Source organism: Styela clava, chromosome 3 (assembly GCF_964204865.1).
Source record: "Styela clava chromosome 3, kaStyClav1.hap1.2, whole genome shotgun sequence".
In the NCBI taxonomy this organism is placed as follows: Eukaryota; Metazoa; Chordata; class Ascidiacea; order Stolidobranchia; family Styelidae; genus Styela; species Styela clava.
The window spans coordinates 6,831,895-6,859,428 of record NC_135252.1 but is presented as its reverse complement, the minus strand read 5'-3'; the positions used below and the strand labels follow the sequence as shown (position 1 = coordinate 6,859,428).

The 27,534-nt window shown below is 35.9% G+C and overlaps 1 protein-coding gene and 2 pseudogenes across 1 annotated transcript; 2 read left to right on the top strand and 1 right to left on the bottom strand.

The window, feature by feature from the left end:
- Positions 1–1,579: 1,579 nt before the first annotated feature.
- On the bottom strand, positions 1,580–26,152 carry LOC120342068 (retinoic acid receptor beta-like). Its single transcript, XM_039410738.2, has 9 exons — positions 25,961–26,152; positions 24,619–24,697; positions 19,819–19,982; positions 12,719–12,860; positions 9,595–9,770; positions 7,813–7,995; positions 5,935–6,139; positions 3,465–3,623; positions 1,580–3,138 (listed from the first exon to the last, which is right to left on the bottom strand). Exons 1-9 carry the CDS (start codon positions 26,048–26,050, stop codon positions 3,047–3,049), a joined length of 1,290 nt encoding a protein of 429 aa, XP_039266672.1. The 5' UTR covers positions 26,051–26,152; the 3' UTR covers positions 1,580–3,046.
- On the top strand, positions 13,472–14,376 carry LOC120342071 (3-oxoacyl-[acyl-carrier-protein] reductase FabG pseudogene; annotated as a pseudogene).
- Positions 15,592–16,892, top strand: LOC120342069 (3-oxoacyl-[acyl-carrier-protein] reductase FabG pseudogene; annotated as a pseudogene).
- Positions 26,153–27,534: the final 1,382 nt, after the last annotated feature.

Sequence of the window (27,534 nt, the reverse complement as noted above, 5' to 3'; positions counted from 1 at the left end):
TTTCTGTTGTAGGCCTATAATTTGTATTGTAGTTCTGTCAGTTTGTTAAAATAGGTTCTGTGCAAGTAGCGATACTTACATCAGAAATTTTATAATAATTTTATAATAAAATGTGTATCTTTTTGTTCAATATTTTGGTCTTATTGGGTGTTGATTTATCGAGTGAAGTTGGATGACCTTAACTTCGTATATGCTGATCGCAAGTTTAAATCACTTAGTTAGGATCATACAGCGTTAGAAATCATAAAATGGCTGGTGTGACGTCACACGAGCGCTTATAACGTTACCAATGCATGTCCTCACTTGGTTTATAGTCACTTTGGTACAGACAGATTACATTGTAGCATTGATTGCTGATAATGCATGTTGCTTGAATCAAGGTTGTTGCTCGATTTCCTTTCCTTCATGATTGTTTTCATGAAACGTTTTATGCGGAAAAGTTGAAAATGTATTTCCCAATCTCGCTTAAGTGTTGCTCGTCTTTGTTTTATTGTTTTTTTGTTAGTTTAAAATTTGGTTTCATCACATAAACTCGTATTAAGATTTCAAGTATATTTCGCTATCTGTTATTTGAATCAATTCGATTTTGCAAGTTTACAATATACGAACATTTGGCACTACAATCATTATGTGCTTATTTGACCTCTGAAGTAGTCAATTGAGGCTTACTTCGCTAAAGTACGTTTAATAGTACCGAAGAAAGTAAACGCAGATATAGGATCAATTTATCCCACCATCACCATCATGCTAATTGGTCTTTATTATGGAAATAAACAAGGAAGTCGATGTTCGGGTGAATCCATTGACATCTTTATGATGATATTCTAATTTGGGTTTGTAGAGGACAGGCACGAGGATAATTCCGGTCGTGGGTTCAACATGCAAAGACGTTCGGGAGGGAGTATGGTGGAGCTAGGGTTAAGGCAAGTTATCTCAACCTTATCCTTTGGCAAATTTAAAAATAATATCTTCGCAACTGTAGACTGTTTATTCCAGTGTGTATATATAGAATGAAATATGAACACAAGAATAGATGGTCTATCCGCAGCGCGAGCATAATAAACATCAATTGCATGAGAGAGTATTCAGCAATCCACTAACTATGTGGTCATCAATCGTATTTTTCCACGTAGCCCAGTGAGATAGCGAGAGATTAAAAAAACAGAAAAAAAAGTTTTTCTTGAAGTGAGATACCGCGATCCATTCATAAAAATAAGTCGCACCACTTTCGCACATTTACCGAAAGATACATAAGGCGGCTTTGCTGGAGTAACCGTTGAAATGATCATGTAAACAACGTCCAATAGGAAATATTTTACATCTAACAACAAATAACTTAGGCTGCCAACTGTAAATAGCAACTATGCTTCAAAACCAGCTGTTCGCACATCAGGTTTTCGTACAAAATTATTCTACCCGTCTGACTCTGCTATGCAACAATACAAATATGAAACACCACTTTTTCAGTATTTAGGCTGTGAAATTTTCTAATTGCTGTAATAATAGCCTACATTCCTTTTTTCGTGTATCCGAAAATCAATAGTTTTCTACCCAATTTCAAACACAAATCCAATAAAAACATTTGTTGCATCATTTCATTGACATCGTTTGCAAAAAAAGCACTGGAACATAAAGTGAGAATAATAACACATTGTGAATGGTCAAATAAATCAAGCTACTTGACACACTTCTATAAATCTATAGTCAATTTACTGGCATTTTGAAGTAATTATATCATGTAACATAGCCAAAGTAGTCAAAATTATGTTATTGATGAGAAAGTCGGAAAAAATTGAATTGAATATTTCATTCAAATTACTGAAAAATGGTAACAAGAAAAACGATTTTACAAACAGTGCACGATATATTAACATAAAATAAAATTGCGAACGAATAAAGCACATAGTAAAAAAAAGAGAATTTCATCCTCGGCGAACTACGAAATGATAATTATTATTTGCAAAAAAACTTTGATTCAATTATTTGGGTTTCCTGACTTAAAATAGAGAAATAAAGAAAAAAATGTCCCCTCTAGATCACCATAGTTGTTTGTAATACCAAAGGATAAGACACAATATTAGAAACATCAATAAATTCAGTATTTTAGCTTGGTATAAACCAGATTAGAGTTTCATAAAAAGATTTATATTTAATCAGAGAACAATTTCTGATTTGAAGGCAGAAAGAAGAATAACATGTTGTTGGCCAATGCATCTATACACCACAATTACAACTTTCTCAACAGTGAAAGCTGCAAAATAAATTGTACTGCTGAATAAAAATGAAATGGACTGTCATTACATAGTTAGCATAATATTTATTCAACTTGCTACAAAATGCACTTACATACCTTACGCGATATGTGAAACGGCGCAGAGAAAAAAGAAAAGAAAACTTACGAGCGTCTGAACGAATATGTTCAAAAATTACTACGATTTAAGCTTTAATAATAAAAAATAACTAGAATAATATTAATTAGAAATCTACATCAAATATTGCTGAACAAAAAGCCGCTTGGCGGTAGCAAGAAAGAGTAAGAAAACAAATCAGTCCTTCTTAGTAAATGTCTGTCTTGTCATTTAGTACGAGATATTCCATTTTTGCATCTGAAAGACGGAACAATGGATACAATAACGGCATCCAAGTACGTTTGAACTTTTTCGGTGGGGAGAATCGGTGAGGGTACTGGAGGGCCTTCCATATCACAACAGTACACAAATTTGTAAAATAACGTCAACCCAACCACGTGTCAGAGTACGAATTCTCAAGTACTTATGCTGTAGTAAATTTATTTCCACGTTAACGCTTTCCTTTTACAACATCTATCAAAGAATAGTCGAACTTATACGTTCAATTTTGCTTCTTAATCCTCGGACTGGACGTTATTTTAAATGAATGCACCAGCCCCTTGGCCATCGAGAGTTGGAACTAGCAGTTTCAATCAATTTTGTCAATAAATGGTGTCTGTGGAGTTGAAGAGCTACGATTGATGGATCTCGCTGCTTTATTCTGTATTTTTGTAGCACATCAAGCAGATTGCCAAACTTCAATATGCATCTCTTTGTAACATTTCTGTGAATATTTGTGGCATAGCGCCATTTGGGACTTCGTTCTTCAGAGTTACAACGCGTTCTGAACCTGAAATACAATATTGTCTATCATGAGTATCATTTTTACCACCAAGGCATGGGATATAATTCTACAATAGCGTTAGATTAGGCAAGTGTCAGAAACCATTTTGAATGGGAGAAGCTGTATAAGTCTTTCAGAATCTCAGCCAAAAACATTCAGGTCAGACAGATGGTGAAACGAGGTAAAGCGGCATTTTCGCGACTTCGTTGTGTATACAGTCGTCAATTACACAAAAGCAAAACGTTCGTCCCTTTAAACACGTTATAAACCACACATATCACAACACCCATGGGAAATAATATATTCAATATGGTTCAATAAACTCTAGTCACCTTCCATGCTTATACTTCTAAGATCGGTGATTTTCATCAGCATTTTTGCAAACATTTGTGGCTGCTTTGGTTTGTTTGATCTGGTATATATTCTCAGCGCTTCGAGCAACGTTTCTTGCAATTTTTCTACTTTATCTGGATCTTCTAATCCTGGTCGGTCTGTAAAAATGATATAAATACATGAATTTTTATGTTAAAGAAGTAAATTATAACAATATGAAATAATAACAGTTGAAAATAGAATCTTTCAATTTTGAGGAGTATTGGATACAGATAAAACTCGAGCTTTGATAAGAAATAACGTTTTTTATATTGCAGTCGTGGCAACTGTGGATCAGTTTTATGTTCAATTTTATCCATATCATCGAACACAACTGAAGTTCTATGAAGCAGTTTTATTGAAGACTACTATCCACAAACACAAGCTTGCGTGCAGTGCCAGCGGAACTGATCTTACATTATAAATGACAATTTGTATTCAGATTTGTGAATGTTTTCTGCTAAAGGTTACTTTTAAATAATGCCTTCGATATACTTTTATATATTACATAAATTTTTATTTTAACTTTTGAAAAAGGAAAAACCAATTTTGAAACATCGGGTGAGTTTAAACTCAAGTTTTGTTTCATTATCTTTTGCAATTGTTACTAAAATAGAAAATAAACAGGTGGTGTTTTAGATAGATTAGCATTGCTAATGCCACAACCACACAAACCCCGCCAACCTCACGGCGCTTTGGCGACGACGCGGAACATCGCAGGGCAACATTGTTTAAAACAAATATTTTTCTACAAATATCCACATCACAATGGGTATGTATATTGCTTTAGTTTGACACTTAGCGGGTACATCTGATTAGATTGAAAAATTATGCGCTTGGTCGTCAACGAAGCAATCATTAAATTTTGACAGCTACGATCAATTGAATTCATAAGATAACAAAAAATGCAGAAAAGATCTTCATCAAAAATGTTGCAAGCAAACCAAAATATATCAACCTTCTTGAACTTTATCTCAATGGACGAATTCTTCTTATCAAGCCTAAGCCAACAGGCAACAACATCGGCCACGATTATCCAATGCTCAGATAAAAGCAAGCGATTGTCTTATAAAAATGTTAAACCTTTATCTCGATATACATCGGAATCTAATGCGCAGAAAATCGTCGTTTCAAGGATTCAAATTGGTCGTCGATAAAATCGCAAGACGAAAAATTCACCTCAACAATATTCAATTGAGTTCATTTGTATTTTCCATTCCAAAATATTTCATATTCACGTTATGTTAGATTAAGTACAGTTCGCACTCAATCAAAAATTACATTTAAATAGCCAAACACATGTTTATAATTGAGAGCTGCATTTTATATGGAAAACGGATGCGACGGTTGTGGTCCTTTTTCGAAACAAATACGAATTGCAATCAAATGCTAATCAAAGTAAAAGAGGATGTGGGGTTCCCTTTACCCAATAGGCATCACCAGCGCACATAAAAAATCAGTTGCGACAGCTTTAAAATCTGTTTTTAAGCGTGACGAGTTTGACGATATCACTGAATATCACTATACCCACGTCGATAATTTAAACAAAAACGTAATACAAGTTATAATCTGTTTCTGTCAGTTTTCCGCCAGTCGCAAAAATTAAACAAGAAATTAAGTGGAACAGAAAGGTTTACCATAGTCGATTTCATCATCCGTAAAATATGATTACATGTTAGTTGTTTTAGCTTATGACGTGCGTTGTGAATATTTATTGAGATGTTATATAACTGTTTATTTTATAAGGACGAAAGTATGCAACATTTAATTACAACTTACGGTAGGGTAAGGGTTGTATGAGCAAAGTCCTGTCATGTTCGTATTATGTTTAATGGAACTCCGATCACGCTTAATACTTCGGTGAAAAGCTGTAAGCGTGCTTTATGAACCCTTGGCACGATACGACACCGAAACATGAGACCATCGAAACAATTAGTTATAAGACATGAGGTGGGACGACACTGAAAGTCTATCATTACTACCTTTGTTGGAGTTTTTGTTTTAAAAAAAGGATTGATAAAGCGCTAGCCCTGACATCGGCAAACAACGGCCCACGGGCCAAATCCGACCCGTTGAGTAATTTGGCCCGCCTTATAGTGCCACAACCAAACTAAAAAAAATTGAGCTCAAGGAACTTGTTGAGATTGCAATTAAATTTAGTTTAGTTTCGGCACGAGACCTATCGTTTTCCTCTTTTACTTTTGTAACACTGTAGCGTTGCTCATAAAATGTAACTTTTTACGTTACACTTACATGGCCCGCCAGTCTACGTGGGCAAAATTTTCGGGCCTTGGTCCAAAAACTTGGTTAGAGTCTAGCCAGACGCGAAAGACCATCAGGGCCAATACCTTTGACCACACAGCAGGTGGCATTCTGAAATGTCGAACCTTGAAGCTAATTTACTTTTCATTTATTTGATTAATCACTTACCGGGACAGATAAGGCATATTCCACATAAAAGCGAGGTCTCTGTGTCATCGAGTTTCAGAGCCATGATATGTTTTGCAAAATAGAAAACGGAATCTGTGAGTGGTCCGAAACCACAGCATTCAACTTGATCGCGATTCATCGTCAATCCATCAGAGAAGGTCAGTGTTTCATGAATAGGATCATAACTGTTGCATATGCGAAGCATCTGAAGAGAGAAATTGAGGATGAAATGAACGTTGACGTAAATCATTTGAATATTTTCAAACGACTTTGCATTTTAGGAGCTAGTTTGAATTTTTGCGGCGTTATTTTCCACTGAGAAACTATAAATTGGACTGTGTTCGAACTCAAGAGTAATAGAGTTTGATTTTGCGCTCACAAACGTTTTTCGAGCTAGCTTTTATTTCTAAAGAAATGCTAGTGGCACGCATCCTAATCGACATAATTGTATTGACACAACTAGATGTGTTAACTAGAACTTGTTAATAGAAAGCCCAGTGTAATAAAAATATATAAAGATTTGTAGTTTCATTCCTATTTTTGTACACAAAGAATATAGCACTGTATGCCATAATGCCATTTTACAATACTGGTTACTAAATATTCATTGTTGAAATTGGAACAATGTTTATTCAGTTTCGGCTTCACCTAATGAAAATGTTAAAACTAATGGGAATTTGACGCTGCAGAGCAGAAGATACTAGAAAATTAGAAATCCTTTCTGCATCATAAAAATATGAGACTAACCTACAATAATACATTGAGAAACTTGCGTCAAACTTCCATCCGGCATTTCAAACATAAAATCATGCAAATATTTGAACTTGAAATGCAGAACAAGCTTTGAACGTCATGTTTCAATTTCGTTGGCAACTTTCTCATTGGAATAACATAATAGACAGCTTGGCAAGCATAGTTCACCGATAAAATGCTACGTTTATGGAATGGCCCATCTATGAATGGTAAATTAATTTTGCAAGCGTCAACCATGTGACTGTGGTATCAAATTGCTGACATTTGTGGTCTATTCATTTTGTAGTCTGTCGATATGTCAATAAAAAAAGATATAAATACATTTGGTAGATCGCGACATTGTGGTCGTCTGCTTATAAACTCGAGTTCATCGCCTATTTTATTTGAAATTTGAAAACATTTTCTTTTACAAATTTATAGCCATAAAGACAGTATTTTCTAATGCTATGTATGTACCAACAAACAATATTATCATCTATAATATACAGAGTATCCACAAATTTTAAACATACACCCTAATCCTGAGTTTTGGCCCGTGGATGTATAACTATGTTTGAAACAGACTTGCATTCAGAAGCTTGCATTCATGTTTTGCTCTCATATGTTTCGAAACTTTTTTCAATATTTAAAAAGGCAACCGAAAAAAAAACAGTAAACCTATTTGAACATCTCACTTATAAACCCATCTCATTTGTCATATTGGTCTTCATCAATTAATGTACCGAAATGATCTCTTTCGCGTAAAAATTTTGTTTCAATTTTTATACAAAAGAGAAAATATTTCCATGGAAACAGCTAATATACCGCATTCATTGCAAACAATTTGACGCTTGAAGTTTCCCCAATTTGGTTCATTGGAAATTTGATATTCAGAACAATCACGAAAGAAAAGCGTGTAGCTTGTAAGAGGACAAAATTTGCTCATAAAATTACCTTGAAGTTGTTGAATATACTAAAACTGAATGAAAATTATAAACAATGTGCGACTCCTAACAAGGGTCTAGTCGAGCAGTGTTGGGCATGGTGGATAAAGCAGTAGATTTTGATTCACAATTCAATGGGATGGGGAAACACGTACCTGAAAAAATAAAGAAATTCAAATTCAAAAAAGTTGAAAAATCTCACCAAAATATCAAGGCAAGCTGCTTTGAGCATGATGACTTGATCTGGTGTTGAACATTCATCAAATCCTGGAACTCTTTTTGCGAATTGGACGATATTGACGATACATTTTGCTGATCTATCACAGAACTCATCCCATAGGTTCAAGTCTACCGAAGCACCTTCGCTAGGAGCGGGCGTAGTTGTCTGAAATTTAAAATTATAAATTAACAAAAATTAGAAGAAAAAATTTTTTTTTTGTAGAATTTTGAATAAAAAAAAAAAAAAATATGAAAATGATTTCACGAATCATGTCTTGAATGTTGAATTGAGATTGAGACGTCAAACACAAAAGCGTTGCATAGTGAAATACTATTTAAGTATTCTATATCTTTTTCAGGACAATATTTCTTTAAAGTGTTCAGAAAGGATCGTATAGTACTTCCACTACGACTCAGGCTATCAGATTTACGTGTATTTAGCAATTGCGGTGTGATGGTATGGATAATATGTATATTGTAACGTTGATCTCTAAGCATTTCACAACGACCAAGTTTATATATCAGCTGTCACTGATATGTCAGTTGCTACGACTTGGAAGTACCGGAATCTCTCGGCTTCGACATTGTCTACTCTACTCATTGGTAGGTTGCTTCCCCTTCATGACTAATATACAGTACCACGATATTCTTCAGAAATTGAAATCACATATAAATAGCAAGTTCGTGTCTTTAGCCACGAATATCAGTTACAAACCAAAAATAGAAATGACATTTAAGAATGTCAGGCGACGTCTACCTGTCTATTTGGTTAGAACATAAATGTATTAAGACAATAGAATACACCTTATACTATACGTGTTTCTCCGATATACCATATATGTACATTCAGAAACCCCCTCGTTAGAGCCTGTTAAAAGCCACTGCTACCAACCTATATGTTATTATCCTTGGCCAATTTCTAAATCACCCAAGAATACTATGACGTGATCGTCTGGAACTATATTTCTTTCATTAAACGTGTTAATAATTAGTATGAGTATTCGGAGATATTTATTGACTGTAATATACGTAACTTTACATGTTGCTGGAAAACATTCGAAAAATTTTGGCTTACGATCATAAATGTTATTTAAATGTCATCGATCCACCGCAGCTTTTGCTTTCATTTTATCTTTATAATCAATATAAAAATCTGCGAATTACGCAAATGCCGTCATATCACTCGTAAATAGCGGTAAAGCTAATTCAAAGGGTTTCGTTAGCACAATGATCGAAGTATGTGCTAGCGAAGAACGATTGTAATATCAGCCACCTTTTAAAAAATGGGTGCATTTAAATTATAGGTTCGCCCTATCAATAATTTTCTGATCTGTTAGGTCGTCGTCCTAAGTTTTCATTGGTTATTTTCAATCGATTATATGGCCCATAATATTTCAGGTGCTTGAAGTTAGGAATAAAGTTGTACATAGGGTCCCAGTTTTTCTCTTCATGGAGATCTTGTTGGGATGTTACATGCACAACGTGAGCATTTAAATCATGGGTTCCATCATATCGCTAATTTTCTGATTTTGTTAAGTCGTCGTCCCAAGTTTATATTGGTTATCTTCAATGACTATATGGCCAATAATATTTCAAGTGAAGTAACGTGAAATAAAGTTGGACCTATGGTCGGTCCTAATTCAACTTTCAATGGCCCTCTCCGTAGAAATCGTGTTGGGATGTTACATGTACAACGTGTTTGATTCTTTGGGCAGCTGCACAAATCTGTACTGCCAATCACATTTTGCTCATAAAAAATACTCACAGAACAAAATTTGTCCACGTCTCTAATGTTGACAAATGTCTCGACGTGTGCTCTCGTTATCTTGTCTATCAATTCGCGAATTTGCGTCATGCTGCTGCTAGTCAGGTCGCCGGAGGGTCGAAGAGGAATGCACGACTTTTCTTTGCCTCGCTTCTTTCTGCGATCGTTGCGGACGGCTATAAAAGAAAAGAAACATGAAGTTACGAGTCAAATTGATATTAAAAAGTATTAAAATGCTTTTATTTATTTGTATTATTTTGTTATAACAAGTTTTTTCAGTGAGGCCTCTCGTATAGGTTGTTATAATAAACGTGAAATAATTGAAATAGAAATACACTAGATGTGTTCTACCAATCAAATGCAATGCGTCCGTCACATAAAGACTTGTTCTTGGATGATTATTGCAATTCAAAATTACTTTAGCCTGAACGAAAAAAAATGCTGAAAAATGTGGTTTGTTATGTTTACAGCTTTTTATAAGACATAATCATAAATATCGTCTTCTGTTTGCAAGTTGGACTGCATTGTTTGGTCTTGTCCGGATTTGAATTAACATGAGCAACAACGTAAAGCACAGTACTCACAATGCTGATATACGGAATAAAATTGCTTGTGGTATTACCTTTTGGGAATCTGAATAAATATTTCCTGGTTCAGTTCAAGTTCAGTGTTTAAAACGAGAGCTCAAGTCCGAGGTCGAAACATAATACAATAAAATGTCGAGTGATCGATGTGATAAATATTGTATGTGCTTACCTCTATGATATAACGGAGTATTTATTTCATAAAAAACACAAGTGCAAATCGTTTATGAGAGGTAAAGGAAAAAAACGGAAGAAAACACTCTGGATTGCCTATAAAATCAGATATTTTCGACCCATATTTTTAAATACTATATAAAGCAATAGGGCAATGGTATGCGCAAATATATGAACAAGAAAGCCAAATGACTAATACGGCTCAATGTCAGCAAAATTCAAGGCAAGTGTTAAAAGAGTTGCGCTGAATGTCATGTGAAGACATGCGGAATGTCATGAGACGTGGCCGTAAATTATGAATGTCAGCAAAATGAGTTCCCTATTACAATCTCCGTTATTAGATTTTTATAGAAAACTAAGATAATACACATATGGGAAACATGAAAGGAAGGTTGAAAGGTTAAAAGAGTTTAATTACAATTCTCCAGGGCATGTTTTGTATTAGAGGTAGTCCATTCTTAAAATGCCACGCATGGGGCAATATTAAAGAGTATGCGTTATTCATATCCCAAGTCTGCCAAGAATTATTTACGGGATGTGATTTGAAGGGAAAAAATACAACGTTTGATAGATCTGAATCCAATTTTCAACCACGTGATTGCGTGACGTCAGACATGAAATATTAATCTTATACCACATAAAAGGCCGTTCAAACGTGGGCCAAGAAAAAATACAAGGCAAGGGTTCATAACAGGTCACCTATAACAATAATAAAGTTCATGGTTCATTCAATTGCAAAACATTTTAGCAAGACAAGACCAGGAGTAAGTGAGTTTCGAAGTTCATGTATGTATGTGAACATGGAAAGTATGACATAAACGCCCACATGAAACGTTTTAAATAACTTCTATAATCCTGTCCTAATATCTCTTCAATAGAAAACCCTTTAAATATATTTTGTTGCGATCAATCAAGCGACATCATATTCGACTGATAATGAAAATGAGAGAAAGAAAATTCTATTATGATGATCGCTACAGCTCAACTCGCCCACGCATCAATAGACATAGACCTGGCAGGTGGATTTTTTTTGACTCAGACCCTTCTATATAGCTAACATAAAGACGGTCAATCGTGTTTTTATATCCGGACTAAACCTTACGATAGCACACCGAATAAGAAAGCAGCCTAACACCTATCTACATAAGTGAGCTCGGTGATAAATAAATAAAAAGCGTTGAATTGAAAGCATAAGAAATAATTTTGAGCAATGCTTCCCAACATATTAAAGCGTCCGATGATGTAATAAATCATTACAATTTCGGTAGAATTGACGCATTTTCACATCCGAGGATATCTTGATAATGATCTTGTAACCAAATTCCGTTTTTTTTTATTCCAAATAAGAGTAATCGGAGTCACCAAGTAAACAAAATGTCACGGGTAACGTGAGAAGATAAAAACATTTCAGACTAAAATATCATATAAAGCATGACCTATAAATTTGTTTTGACCTTCAAAATGCGACTTCGCTTTGGCGTGAATAATGCAATCTTCAATCCGAAGTTTCGTTAGAATAGCATTTGACTACGGAAACCATGTAACCTATATAGGTTATAGCAGATAACCTATGCAGCGCATAAAGTGATATTTTGTGAAACAATGAATGTCAGGTCATATTTCGATTTTTAAAGTTGCAAGGGAAGTGCACTGGGCACTCGTATCTATATTCAAAACAAACACAAAGACACTAAGCACAGCAAAGTGCGAAAGCTAAAATATTTTTTTCGTTTATATATATGCGAAAATAGACATCTTGCTCGAACAATTATCTAGGTTCTAAAGCAGGGGTTGGCAATGTTTTTGAACCAGGGGCCAAAAATTGTGCCTTCCTAGACTGGCGGGCGTAGCATGTAGGTGTGACGTGAAAAGTTACATTTTATAAACAATATTTACAAAGTTACAAAAGCAACAGTGAAAAACAATAAGCCTCGTGCCAAAACTAAATTTAACCACAATCTGAACAGATTCCTGGAGTTAATTTTTGCTAAAACATCAAAATTTGGTTTCAGTTATGGCAGCAGCAGGCGGGCCAGACTAAATTACCCAACAGGCCGGATTTGGCCCGCGGGGCGTACCTCGTCCATGTCTGTTCTAGAGGGATTATCCCGAACTGTGTGATAACTACAAGTGCAAAACTCATTTCCCAAAAAATACTTCTGCGCGGTTTACAACTTGAGATGAAATGATCAAGTCTATCAGCAGAAACACTCTCAAAATAAGCATCAAAATTTTCCAAAGGTCAAGTATAGGATGAATTTTTCTGGGGTCAAAGGTCGGGGAAACATCCATAACAGGATAACTTTAACAGTATCTTTCCCACCATCATGCATGAAAAAAAAACAGTTAAAGAAAAAGCAACTCACATTCTCTCAGCATTCCAGATTTGATGCATTTTTGAAATCTGCAATACTGACATCTACTTCTTGTTTGTTTGTTGATGACACACGACTTACTGCGATGACAAGTGTATTCTACATTCTTTTGTACCGTTCGACGAAAGAATCCCTGAAATTGAATACAAACCAACTATTTCAATTACAGCCCCATGAGGTATTTATTATAAATAATTACAATGAAATACTTGTAGCAGCATTGGGACGTCTCAATTGCTACAAATACATTATACACGATATTATCGGTTGAAAATATATCTGTATACACATATTGTAGTGATCCTGTGGGATGGAAAATTATTTTTTACATCTACATTCCTAGAAATGCAATCGAGACGTTTTTTCAATTCACTATTTAGAAAAGGAAGGAGAGTCACAACGTCATTACACCAGAAACTGATAACAGTGGCCGTCTTTTGGGTCAACAGTCAATGCTGCTGCTTATTTGTCAAGTCAATGCATAGTTAACGATTAACGAACGATATCTATGGATAAATTGAGGTTAGAATTTACCAAGTGGTAGACGGTATAGGCAACAGTTAATAGTCTACTACTCCATATCAACCGGGGTGAGGTGATCGGTTTGACTCAAACGATTGCACCGGAGTACCCTAGTCACAGAGTGCACAGTAACGCAGTTTTAGTAGCAGTATAAATGAATGAGCCATTATAAAACAGAAATATTCGGAAATACGAAAATTCATTGAATCTTCTCTCTTATGTTATATTTTATATATATATAGGGCAATGAAACTTACAACGGCATAGACAAATAAAACGGAGTAAGTATATAGACTACTACTTATATCAATTACTGCTGTCGATGCTGTAGCTTTGAAAATGTCGTTCAACGGTAGACTCGTAGGAAAAGCTGCGCTTGTAACAGGAGGAGCGAGCGGTATCGGACGCTCCATTTGCCAGGTGTTTGCACGAGAAGGGGCCAGTGTGGCTATTGTAGATATCAACGAGGAAGGCATAAGGGAAACTCAATCAAGTCTCGCGACCGATCACGGTAATGCACATTTCGCAATCAAAGCTAACGTTACTTCATCAAAAGAAACGAAACAAGCTTTCTGTACAGCGGAAGAACAGTTGGGCAAAAAGATTTTAATCGTGGTGAATTGTGCTGGAATAGTTCGAATGGCATCATTTGATGAAATGTCTGAAAGTCAATTCGATGATGTTATCAACGTTAACCTGAAAGGTACCTTTCTGGTGTCACAAGAGTTTGTTGCGTCTTTCAAAACTTCGAACGCAGAAACCACCCGTGGATCATTGATAAATATGTCAAGTATCGCTGGAATTCGTGGATTTCGGACGATTTCAAGTTACAGTGCTTCGAAATTTGGGGTGATCGGTTTGACTAAATCGATTGCAATGGAGTACCCTCGCCACAGAGTGCGCAGTAACGCAGTTTTACCTGGAGTGATAGACACTCCTTTAACGAAGAATACAGACGATAGCACTAGGAAGACCCATTTACAGAGAATACCTATGGGACGAACAGGAAGGTCAGAAGAAATAGCGAACGCTTGCTTGTTCCTTGCTTCAGATGAAAGCTCTTATGTAAATGGGGCGTGTCTAGAAGTATCCGGTGGATATTACTGTTAACCAAGAAGACGAAATAATTTTATTATTCTATATCTGACTGTTTAATCACATCAAAATCTTATTCATTATACACAGTTGATTGTAGAAAATAAATGGTATTGCAGTTACAATTCTCATAATAAACCCGTATCCAATCATAGGCTCAAGCAGTAATATATTTTCCTACCTATGGGTTTTTCCTATTCTGAAAAAGAGCGAAATACTGATTACCAGGATTATACAAGGTTTTGCTTTATGCTGAAAGACATCAGAACAATTATTCGAATTTTGTTTTCTATTCAAACAAGAATATAGAAATTTCTCATTGGTACAAGTGAGAAACTGTGAAATATTGCGACTATGAATGAAAGCTCTTATATAAACGGCGCGTGTCTATAAGAAACCAGTGGATATCAGAGTTAAATCAGAAGATGGAGAAGATTTTATTATGCCATGCCTATCCAGTTTGATCAATTTAACCCAGTTTTAATAATGAAGTGTAAATTTGAAATCTTATTCATTATAAACATTTACGGTAATTGCAGAAAATAAAATATTGCGATTGCAGTTCCAATAATAAACACGTATTGCATCTGAAGCTTGAGGAGTAATATATTTCATCGTATATAGCTAGATTAGTATAGGTTTTTCCTATCCCGAGGAAAAGCAAAACCCTGATTATCAGGATATACCGGGTTTTGGATTTGGATAAAAGGCATCAGAACATTAAAAAAACTTTTCATTCTAACAAGAATATTGAAATTTCTCGTTGCTACATGTAAAAAAACAGAAATATTGCGACTAGAAAATTAGCATTTACCAAATACCAATGGTGGTTGGTGGCTATCACCTGCCCGTATGAAATGATGTATGTCGTATATAATGATAACACTAAAACTAATATACTCTTTTCCGCATTGAGCATAACAAAGCCAAGCCTTTATGTGGAACATAAAAATTCTTTGCAAACAAGTTTGCACACAATAAATGCAAATGGGCCCAATTGGTATAAAACGCTGTGTATGCTAAATATTGTAAAGAGAAGCAGTAAAATTATAATGGTGACAACCATCAATGAATAAAGCCTTTATAAAACAGCAGCGTTTGGAATTACGAAAAAAATCGTTGAGAGTTAGCTCCTATGTTATATTTTATATAGAACAATGAAACTCACAACGGCGTAGACAAACAAAACGATATAAGCCCGAAGTATATAGACTACTACCGGTACTTTACATCAATTATTGCCGTCGATGCTAGCTAGTTTTTATCAAAATTTTACTGTAACTTTGAAAATGTCGTTCCACGGTAGACTCGTAGGAAAATCTGCGCTTGTAACAGGAGGAGGGAGCGGTATCGGACGCTCCGTTTGTCAGGTCTTTGCACGAGAAGGGGCCAGTGTGGCTATTGTAGATATCAACGAAGAAGGAATAAGGGAAACTCAATCAAATCTCGCGACCGATCATGGTAACATACATTTCGCAATAAAAGCTGACGTTACTTCGTCGAAGGAAACGAAACAAATTTTCCGTACAGCAGAGGAAAAATTGGACAGAAAGATTTCAATCGTGGTGAATTGTGCTGGGATAACGAGAAAGGTTTCATTTGATGAAATGTCTGAAAGTCAATTTGATGATGTCATCAACGTCAACCTAAAAGGTACGTTCCTGGTGTCACAAGAATTTATTGCGTCTCTGAAAAATTCCAAGGAAGAAACCATCCGTGGATCTTTGATTAATATATCGAGTTTGGCTGGAATTAAGGGCTTTCCGAATCAGTCAAATTATTGTGCTTCAAAATTTGGGGTGATCGGTTTGACTAAAACGATTGCACAAGAGTACGCTCGACACAGAGTACGCAGTAACGCAGTTTTGCCGGGATGGACAGAGACTCCTTTACTGGCAATTAATGTAAAAGAGAGCGTTCAAGAATCGATTGCGCAGGAAATACCTATGGGGCGAATAGGAACCCCAGAAGAGATAGCGAACGCTTGCTTGTTCCTTGCTTCGGATGAAAGCTCTTATGTAAACGGGGCGTGTCTAGAAGTATCCGGTGGATATCACTGTTAACTCATAAGACGGAGATAATGTTAGTATTCGATACCTCGCTGTTTAATCAATTTTACTCGTTTCCAATAATAAAGTGTAAATTTTTCAATCATATACGTTTGATTGCAGAAATAAAATGATATTGCAAATACAATTTTCATAATAAACCCGTATTCCATCAGAAGCTTGAGCAGTATTATATTCCAACCTATATAGCAAGAATAGTTTGGGTTATTCCAATCCCGAAGTAGAGAGAAAACCTGATTATCAGTATATCTCATGCTTTGGCCTGGTATAAAAGCATCAGAACAATAAACTTTTTTTGGAACTTGAAGAATGACAATTTTTTACTTGAAGAATAAAATATGATCTTTTCGTTGCTATATGTGCGAAACTGAAATATAGCGACTATAAAATTGCAGATAAATTTCGGTTAGTATCCACCAAGTAACAATAGTGGGTACCATCAGTTCGTCTGTAAGGCATATAATAATACCACCAAAACCTCTATACTGCATCGAGCATAGCAAAACCACACCTTTACTTGTGACATAAAATAGTTGCAAACAAGTTTGCACACAATGGGTTCAAATGAACTCAATTGGTATAAAACGCTGTGTATGCTGAATATTGTGAAGAAAAGCACTAAACTTTTGTGGTGACAACCATCAATGAAAAACCCTTTATAAAACAGGAACGTTTGGAATTCATTGCATGTTCGCTCTTATGTTATATTTTATATAAGGCAATGAAACTAACAACGGCGTAGTCAAATGAAACGGTATAAGCTCACAGTATAAGGAAGACTAGTATTCGTAGTACGCCGCCGATGTTTCCCAGCATTCTGTCGAAATTGCAGATTAACTTGGAAAATGTCGTTCAACGGTAGACTAGTAGGAAAGGCTGCGCTTGTAAAAGGGGGAGGGAGCGGTATCGGACGCTCCGTTTGCCAAATCTTTGCACGAGAAGGGGCCAGTGTGGCTATAGTAGATATCAACGACGAAGGTATACAAGAAACTCTATCAAATCTTGCGACCGATCATGGTAACATACATTTCGCAATCAAAGCTGACGTTAGTTCATCGAAGGAAACGAAACAAATTTTCCGTACAGCGGAAGAAAAATTGGACAGAAAGATTTCAATCGTGGTGAATTGTGCTGGGATAACGAGAAAGGTTCCATTTGATGAAATGTCTGAAAGTCAATTCGATGATGTCATTAACGTTAACCTGAAAGGTACATTCCTGGTGTCACAAGAATTTGTTGCGTCTTTGAAAAATTCCAACGAAGGAACCACCGGTGGATCTTTGATAAATATATCGAGTTTGGCAGGAATTCGTGAATATCATAATCATTCAAGTTACTCTGCTTCGAAATTTGGGGTGATCGGTTTGACTAAAACGATTGCACTGGAGTACGCTCGCCACAGAGTGCGCAGTAACGCAGTTTTGCCGGGGTGGACAGAGACTCCTTTAGTGTCAAAGAATGTGAAAAAAGAGCGATATGGAATCGATTGCGCAGGAAATACCGATGGGACGAACAGGAAAACCAGTTGAAATAGCAAACGCTTGCTTGTTCCTTGCTTCGGATGAAAGCTCTTATGTAAACGGAGCGTGTCTAGAAGTATCCGGTGGATATCTCTGTTAAATCAGGAGATGGAGATAATTTCAGTGTTCAATACCTCACTGTTAATTTGACTCACTTTAATAAAGTAATAAAGTGTAAATTTGAAAGCTTCTTCATCATACACATTTGATTGTAGAAAATAAAATGGTAGTACAATTCCCATAATAAACCCGTATTTAATCAGAATCGTTGGCAGTATAGTATATTTCTTCCTATAACTAGAATAGCATGGGTTTTTCATATTTCAAAGAAGAGCGAAACCACGATTATCAGAATATACCGGGTTTGGGCTTTGGCTAGAAGGCATCATTATAATTAATAAAATTTTCTTTTCTATTTGAACAAGGATATTTAAACCTCTCGTTGCTATATGTGAGAAACTGAAATATTGCGGCTATAAAATTGTGATGATGATTGTTTGCTAAAGGCGTCAATGAACTTTAGGTTTAGGTTGCCTGTGAAGGCTGTAAATAATACCGTGTATTTATCGGACGTTGCCATGTTAAAGAAATCAGAAATTAATAATAACTCAAGATATGGGAAACATATTCATATGAATATTTCAAAATTCTACAAAACTGGAGACTTCACTTTGATTTACAGCAAAATATTAGTGTATTTAATAAACTTGCAACATTAGTGGGTCATCTCGTGAAACACTTTATCGTCCTATAGCACCTAGCTTCCCACACGCGTAACCTTGTGATTAGTTGACCCGGTATTGCGTAATAATCTACATCAGGACCTCGTTTAGATGGCAACCATATCGTAGATTTAGAGAGCCCGAGTGCTGAGTCAACAATTGTTGCTCTCTTTACGGAGTAGGCTTCGAGATGGGTATTTTTTGTGATATAAACTTTATCAGCGTCGCATTCAATTTCATTCGAATAAAAATACACGAAGACCAAGTAATTCCCATACGTTTTTCGTAATGGTTTGAGGAATATCTCATTAAAAAAAATTACAATAATGAAATTAGGTCAAGATTTCGTGGCCTCATCTTCAAAATAGTGTCCATTTTACCCCAGCATGGACAAAATGAAAATCAATTCTTCGCATAAATGGCTATAGAAAAAGATAAATTTGATCAGCTCTAAATTGGTAACTATGACAATTCATTACTTTAGAAGATCTAGGTATATATAAAAATACCAAGTTTCAAAACATTGATTTTTTTAACCCCTTTACCATTAATAATTGAAATAAAACGTAAAAATCGTGTGCTGTATTACAATACGCAGATTTGCTTAACATAGTTAGGTTTTAAGCGAAGAAGCCAAAGATTTTTCATAGGCACATCGTACCCTAAAACGACGTTTGTCCCAATTTCTAGGTAGATAAATATCGTTCATTGAAAAGTAAATATCGGATTTAATATTAAAACCGATACTCTATAAAAAAATGTTATAAAATAAACTATTTAAGATGACGTGTAGTTGAAAATTATGAAACTGAGAATATTTTTGAGATTCATTGTTTTAAATATAACATTATACATCCGACAGGAGATGAAATTTACAGACAAATGCAATCGATTTTATGGATATTTTTCTCGTATGTACATATTTGTACTAGGTGACGCGGGCGTGTATCTCTAATGTATATTTGGCAATGGGCGTATATCATATCCCACCAATAAGCTTGGATTATTTCGACACGTAAACGTAACAAACGGGGGTCTTACGTCAGTGGAAATGTTTGCGTATAACCGGAATACAATAATTTATTTAAAAAGGTTTAATTTCACTTTTTACGTTTTGGTTCCAGTGACGTTTTTTACCATAAAAATACATATATGATATTTACCTTGCATCCCTCGCAAGACGACACTCCATAATGATAACCAGATGATCTATCAGAACACACCATGCATGGTTTATATACTCTTGGTGGAGGAGAGGGAGACGTAGCAGAACTCATCGAATCGTAATCAGAAGTACCATCACTATAACATGTGATAACGTCCTGGCCTGGAACAGAAGCGATATAACTCGTTTACTTTACTAGTTCATTGAAAACAAAATACTCAAATGCAAGCTAGAATTATGTATACGGTACTTAAAAGACCTATTACATGGCTTAGTTTCCACAAGTTTCGTTACAACCTTCCTTTTTGAGCAGTCCTATCCATACAAGGGCATTGGGAAAGGAACTCGAGTATCGGGAATCGCTTTTTCGCAGATAACCCTTTTTCGAAAACAATAAAATATAAAACAATCAAAATTTTTCAATTGACAAAACAAAACTAGACGACGCTAGAAAACGCCCGTGTTTATGTGGGTGACTATAGATATAAAATGGAAACAACAACAATCCACGCCGTTTTTCACAATTTTACGATTCTATAAAACAAAGATGACGCCACACGGCCAAAAAATTTCCTATTTTTTTATACAATTATATTACTGTCAAATTTTATGGACCTATCGAACCGTGAATGCGGTAATTCAAAGGGCGAAGTCAAAACCCAGCGACGCTGATATGGGCGCGAGATATAACGTGGCGGAACCTCAGTTCAGACCCATTATTCCAAATTGATTGATTACGACTCGCTGTTTAACTTGGTTTTTGTCGGCCCTCCAAAATTCCGATCGATCACGGGATAATCTTGAGAGTGAAATTTTTGAATCAGTACGTAACTGCTATTTGGATGTCTATGAATGAATAAGTTGGTTAACCCCTTACGTTATTATTGTATCGTGAAATCGCATGATGGTCACGTGTTTCGATAAGCGTTAAGCATTTACATTAAAAATTTGATTGCAGGCTTGATCTAATATAGTATAATATAATAGTCGAAGAAAATTCGATAAAATGTTTTGTGTCGTTAAACAGCATCATTTAACTAAGTGAATATTCATCTTGAATGTGCTATTGATTTGGTTTCCGCGGGACTAACGACTTATTCTTCTTCTGCGCCGGTGTATTCGTATGTATATATTGCAAGGATGCTTCGGCAAGATTGAGGACGAATGTTCTAAGACTAAGTGATTCAAGAGTCGTGCTGCACATTAACACAGATATATATTTCTGTAACATTTCGTCTGACCAAGGTCAGACTTCCTCAGACATACAAAGTTCAACTTTGCAGAAATAAATCTGTGTTAGTGTGCAGCGGGCTCTTGAATCACTCAGAATAATCATCCTTTCATGTAGACCGAGGTTGAAACGCCCGTTTGTATAATGACTATAACAAAGGATTTCACCACATGCAACTCATTGTTAAGAATTACCAAACCTTGCATAAAATCACAATGCTCAAAGCAATACGCAAATTTATATCAGGCAAGCGAAACCGCGTACAGCATTCAAACCCAAAATTAATAATCCATCGTAAAAGGAAATTGGATTTAGACATAATTAAATAAAACAACGTATTTTATTCTCAGAGGGAGGTTTCTTTTTAAGTAAAAGTACTCGACCAAGCTCACGTGCTTGTCAACAAGGTCATGCATCATGCTGACAATAAATTTATTACGAGGTCAGACGTCGGTCAGCACAATATAATTATATTGCTGCTTGTAATCATTTCATTACCGTGCTGAGCGTCGCAAGAAAAAGGTCACCGAAAGTGCGCGTAGCCATTTTGCTTGTTCTATTTTGAAATTTAACCGAGACAATCACGTGTCCTTTTGCCCCGGAATTGAACTGTTGACCCGCGAGTGTACCCGCTAAAACGAAAGCATAACATATAATTTGCGGTATCTATTAAACAAAAATTTAGGAGGTAAATTATAATTAAGTCAAGCATATAAACACTGACGAGGCTAAAGAGAATTGACCTTCCTGTTAATGGTGTTTCTTTAACGCGTGTCATGTGCGACTGACCTATATGACGAAATTACCAATTTCTTGGGACTATAAAAATAAATATGGGCCATCTATAGGCTTATAATTGAATTCTGTACTCCCCGCATATTCAACCTGTATAGGACCGTTGTTGGATGTTATTTACTGTGTCACGACATCTTATGCCCGATCTCATAGGGCTATACATGATATATTATCCTTCAACTGACATCATTTTAGTCGCATTCAAATTGACTTGCAAAGCAATAGAAGCGGACGCCGTGTCCTCGATTTTCGAAGGTTATACCGTCATGCCCTCTCTTCACCGGGCAAAAGTTGCTTGCCACCGCGCGCGCCTTCAATGTTTTCCTGTCTTCATCGGTCTCGTAAGGACAAAAAAAGGTTAAATGACTGGTAAATAAATGCTGAATGGAGGTCAGAAATCAATTACATTATTACAGCGGGTTATTTAAGGGTCAAATATACGTGTCTACTAATATTCTGAGGTCGATTTTTTACATTTGAAATGTTCAACTAACTATCCTAATATGGGCAAGTAAGATTTAACACAAACTCTACATTAAACCGGGCAACCGCGTTTTATCTAACATCCGAACTTTAAAATAAAGTTGAAAAAATCCATTCAATTAAATTACGGGTATTCTTCTTTGACATCTTGTAACAGCCTGGTAAACTGCTTTGCCCATTTCAACTTTACTGGACTATAACATTAATTGGGCGTATGATGTTGCCTGAACAACATCTTGACAATCACTTGGTAATGGCTGAAATCTTGTTTCAACATGTTAGTGAAAATCATAATAAAACGGGGGATATTTTAGATAGTTTTACGTTACATTGATATAAATCCAGAGCCGAAAAATATTGATATAAATACAGGGCCGAAAAACATTGATATAAATACAGGGCCGAAAAACATTGATATAAATACAGAGTCGAAAATTGGCAAATTTCGGTACATGAAATGATTCGATTATTCTGTTGCGTAATATGAATGGTATCATATCGATTATTCGTTTAACATTTGTATGAATATCAAATTAGGAAGCTAGATATACGACAGTGCTTACAAATAACAGTTAAGCTGTTACAGACGATGAATTAATGGTGCAAAAATTTAGCAACAACCGGGTCGAAACGATAATGTTTTTGTAAACAAGATGATGACATTTTCAAAGCAATGTTGTCACGAATAAAATCGTTCAGTTTTGTTGGGTGTTGTTTTATGCTAACCGCTTGTCATCAGGCGTACATGTTAAAATGGATCATTCGGCCCCCCACGAAGACTACAGCTTCTTCAAATTTATAATTTTGTTCCACGTATGATAGCCGTAATAAACGGCTATCATAAAATGCTTCGAGAGTGTGAATTTGAAACTTCGGTCGTCCGAATTTATCATTCATTCTCAGGGATGATAGATAGTCTTAATAAACGATATGCTATGAAAGTTAAATTGTATTTTTACTTCATAGAAAATAATGTACAACTAAATTTCACTATAGCAAAGAAATAAATAGTACAATGAAACTAATCGTAGTACGAGTATATTCTTAAAATATTATAACTATCCATATGAACCAGCAGAAAGAGTGCGGGTGCGAGATACACATAACGGAAAAGTAGTAAAAATCAATGACGTTCATACCACAGACTTCTTTTAAAAAGATTTTCAATGGTTTTAAGTATTAGCAAATGCGTGCGCGCATTGTCGATAACGATCGTGAATCTGATAAACCGAAAGATATATTTGACCATAATAGTGAGTCAATGTTTAATATCATTCGCGGGTTCCAGTGCCACGCCGTACTTTCTCGCCCGAAGACTTCACAAACGTTGTAGGCAACAGACATTGTAAACGGGTTTAATATTTACATTGACTTCGCCGTCGCCAATTCAAAGGAATGGTAAATACACCAAATAGAAGGTTATCTGCGTGACAGGGGGCCGAATATGATACCGTTGGAGTACGAATTGACCACGAATTACGTTTGCTAGGTTGGTTGTTTTAATTTTCATCAATTTCCTAAAACGTAACAATGGAACACTGCAGAACCACCCGCTTAATGCTAACACCAAACACGAGTATGTGTAAATAAGGCTTTTCAATAAAAGTCCTGCTTTTGTGCCGCCGTTCCACAAGTCAGGCGTGGGACACAAGTAATCCCGGACCAAGAAAATGATTTATGTATACGCCGTGTTTAACTGTTCTCATTTCGTAGTAAAATTCGGATTAGTTGCTTTGAATCAGACATACCGGCATAAAGAGAATATAGTTACCCACTGGTTAGGTTGCGCGGGCGTTATGTGAGACATAAAATACTAATATTTGCACCTGTCTCAATGGACTTCCGTGTAATAAATCAAAAAAACTTTGAGATTTTATCAATTAGAACAATTTATATGGATATGTTGGCGCCGACGTAGATAAAGCACGTAGGATGGTTTTAGGATGTTTGAACTCCCAAAGTTGACGAAAACGTATTTCAGCAGTTTCACATAAAAAATATTATCTAATTTTTTTCAAATGACATAACCCAGTATATATTGGTAAATTCACAGTGCAGTTGCCTTCATATTTTATTCAAGAGTAAACTAAGCTTTCTATTTGGCATGATTGGCCATCGGGTACCGTAGCCGCAAATTACACTACAACCATTGCTGCCCACACAATAACTAAAAATTACTATAATGTTATCCATAGCCAGTACCATGATACCCGTACATCAAAATAACTATTTCTGCCTATAGCCAGGTATGAGTGTGGAAATACATAAAAATCATGATACACAACTTACGTTGACTTAGCCAGTCAAAAGCTGTTGTTTGATAAGGAAGAACTCTTGCCGTAACTTCATTGTCAGTTCGTGATCGCTCCTAAAAAGTATAACAGTGAAAATATTAAAACAATAAAAGCACTGTATGCTATAAGAGTATACATAGTAATATAATAAGTAATTTGAGTCGGATTGCAATTATTGGGTCAGTAATGATTACAAATTGTTTCGGTTGTTGTGTTCCTTCTACTTTTTGCAAGACCACGTAATTTCTTCACATTATGAACTGAGCGTAGTCCAATTCAATTACGTTTTAACATATGCTATTCCACTCCTTCATTACTCATTAGGAGGTTGCGAGCTGCGTTTGCCAGGTGATTTGAGGACATCGCTTGGTAATGTCTCATCTTGCTAAATGTGGCAAGTCGATACATGAAGCGTATGAACATGTGGGACCGCATGAAAACGCGTGAACATTGTTCGCATGAGTTGTAAAGGTTGGCTAAAATAAGACTTTTTTTCTTCAGGTGATGCGAGGTCGAATTGGAACGAAAACAACAGTGCCGTTAGAAAGGGAAGGCTCGACAAGCCTTTTGTAATATTATTGTCCGATGGTCAATGGGGGAATTTTGGATTGTGTACTGTATATTACATTAGTAGGCCAGAAATATCCGAAACCAGATGACAGCTTCACGCAAAATAACCCTAGAAACTGATACAGTCAATCGAGTTCAAATTCAAACCCTTCACAGAGTCTTAAAGCGTTTCGACTGGTTTGTATCACTGCAATGGCGACCGAAAAGGCACGTCCGGTAGAATGTTACTTCGTTAGACGCGGTTAAGGTTACCATTTTTACATCAATCAGATATACGAGAGCACCGGTGAACGAGAAAGTGAAATTCGATGCGAATGGTGACCCACGGCCCGTACAAAAATATCGATTTACTGATAAGTATTATTTTTATAATACTCATCGGGCATGACTTAAAGAATAAAATAACAAGTAAGCATCTAGGGAAAACGCGTACAAACCAATTATGAAGTAATTTGCAGACGTGACTCAAGACACGGTCTGTCACTCACGGGGTCAATCTAGTTCACTTCACAAGCAATGGCGATATAATGGACACGCGTTGGATGGAAATCATGAAGTTCGAATAGCGTAGAGTTATTGTAGAGTTTCTGACTCGATTGTCACTACTAGTTTCGAGTTGACAATGAATTGAATTTGAGAGTTTTGTTTTGAAATTTCTACTAAATATAGAGTTCCCATAAATAAAACATATTTTTCAATAATACATACAGGAACATTTATTTGAAACGAGTTGTAATATAATATGTTAAAATGGTACATAAACATACCGTTACACGTAATTTATCCGAATTTTCTTTCTTTATTGTGAAACACGCGGCTCTGTTTTGCGCGAGTCCGGAATGATTCATGACTTCCATATTGACCTTGTGAACAATATGCGTCTGGCAACGACGTTGGAAATGGTGTCAACAATATTGTAAATGCTATCTGTATTCTAAATGCTGTAAAATAGACACAATTTTAGTTCATTAAATATGAAGATAGTTTGAACATAATTCATTTATGGTTGTGTGTAAAAGTTGAGTTCGATCAGAAATATACTTGTGTTAGTAAACAGTTCTCTTGGATCGCATGAAATATGAATGATATCAATATGGCTATGTAAAACATTTTATGTTTCTACGTAAATTGTTATCATATCTACAAAACAAAGTAGCCTACATAGTAACAGTCTGTAATCACGCATAAGCAGCGACACGTACAGTCCTAGCAAGATGATGTGTAGCTAGTTTTAGTAGTTTAAGTTTTATTCAAAGCACCATCTCCACAAAATCCCCACAGTAATCTATTTTCGAAGTTTGCCAGGAATGTGTCGTGGATTAGGCGCGTTCCTAAAGCCCACCTGACCTACGGCCCATACTCGAACAACATCTTCCAGCGATCGATCTTGAAGCCCTTTTGTGACCTTTCGCCCACAAGATTGAATGACCTCATCGAGTAGGTCATGGAACGGTACTTAAAAACAACACGACTAAGCGAAAAACGCTTGAAATGGCAATACTGAACAACGGCCATTTTCAAGTCGAGGTCAATAAGCTAATCGTTCAATCACGCGGGTTATTTCTTACAAACGCTGCCAAAAAAACATCACAGAAGTTCAACCTTTTTCGACATTGCACAAACAGTTATGTAGTTTTTTGTGAGACACAAAAATTAAAAGGAAATGTCAACAGACATCACTCTTGTAAGTTGTGTATGGTTTATAAATTATTTCATGCATAAAATCTTATCTTTACCGTTCATTTTCTGCTCGAATATATGTTCTAAGTGGTATTGAAATAATCATCAAAAGCTCAATCTGAAGCGTCTAGTTTGACCGCAATATTTTACAAAAACCGATGAAATAAAAATCCTGCACGATTTAAAACGCTACAAAATTTGTAACTAGACACATTCAGCCTATGGTAAAATTGGACCGACTTCATCTCGCCCGTTTAAACGTGAAAGAAATGACCTCCAAAAACCTAGAAATACGTGACTTATTTTACGATAACGACATTGACCAAACAGTCGAAATACCCAGATAAGAAAGGCCGAACAGCGATTCATCATCTAATTCTATCGGCTGACGGCTTTATGATGTTATCCAAACAAAAGATCGAGTATCGTAAGGAAAGAACAGTGGACTGCGTATCACGTTAAGACTTTCCAGTACTATATACGAAATATATGCTCATAGCTTATATTGGATATTAATAATTAACTGTGCACTTATATGACACGACACCCCGAGTTTCGTCAACAATTCTTTCCTACACGGTAAATATCCGCCATGTAACAACGTATGACGGTAACTCACGAAGAAGAACGAAAGTGATCGTCTAATTTTAATCTCTCTGCA

Coding starts and splice junctions, on each gene's coding strand:
- LOC120342068 (XM_039410738.2), bottom strand. CDS start 26,050: ATGGAAGTCATGAATCATTCCGGACTCGCGCAAAACAGAGCCGCGTGT. Junction 12,861..19,818: donor CGTCTTGCGAGGGATGCAAG/GTAAATATCATA, acceptor ATTCAATTTCAG/GGATTCTTTCGTCGAACGGT. Junction 3,139..3,464: donor TAGAAGTATAAGCATGGAAG/GTGACTAGAGTT, acceptor ATTGTATTTCAG/GTTCAGAACGCGTTGTAACT.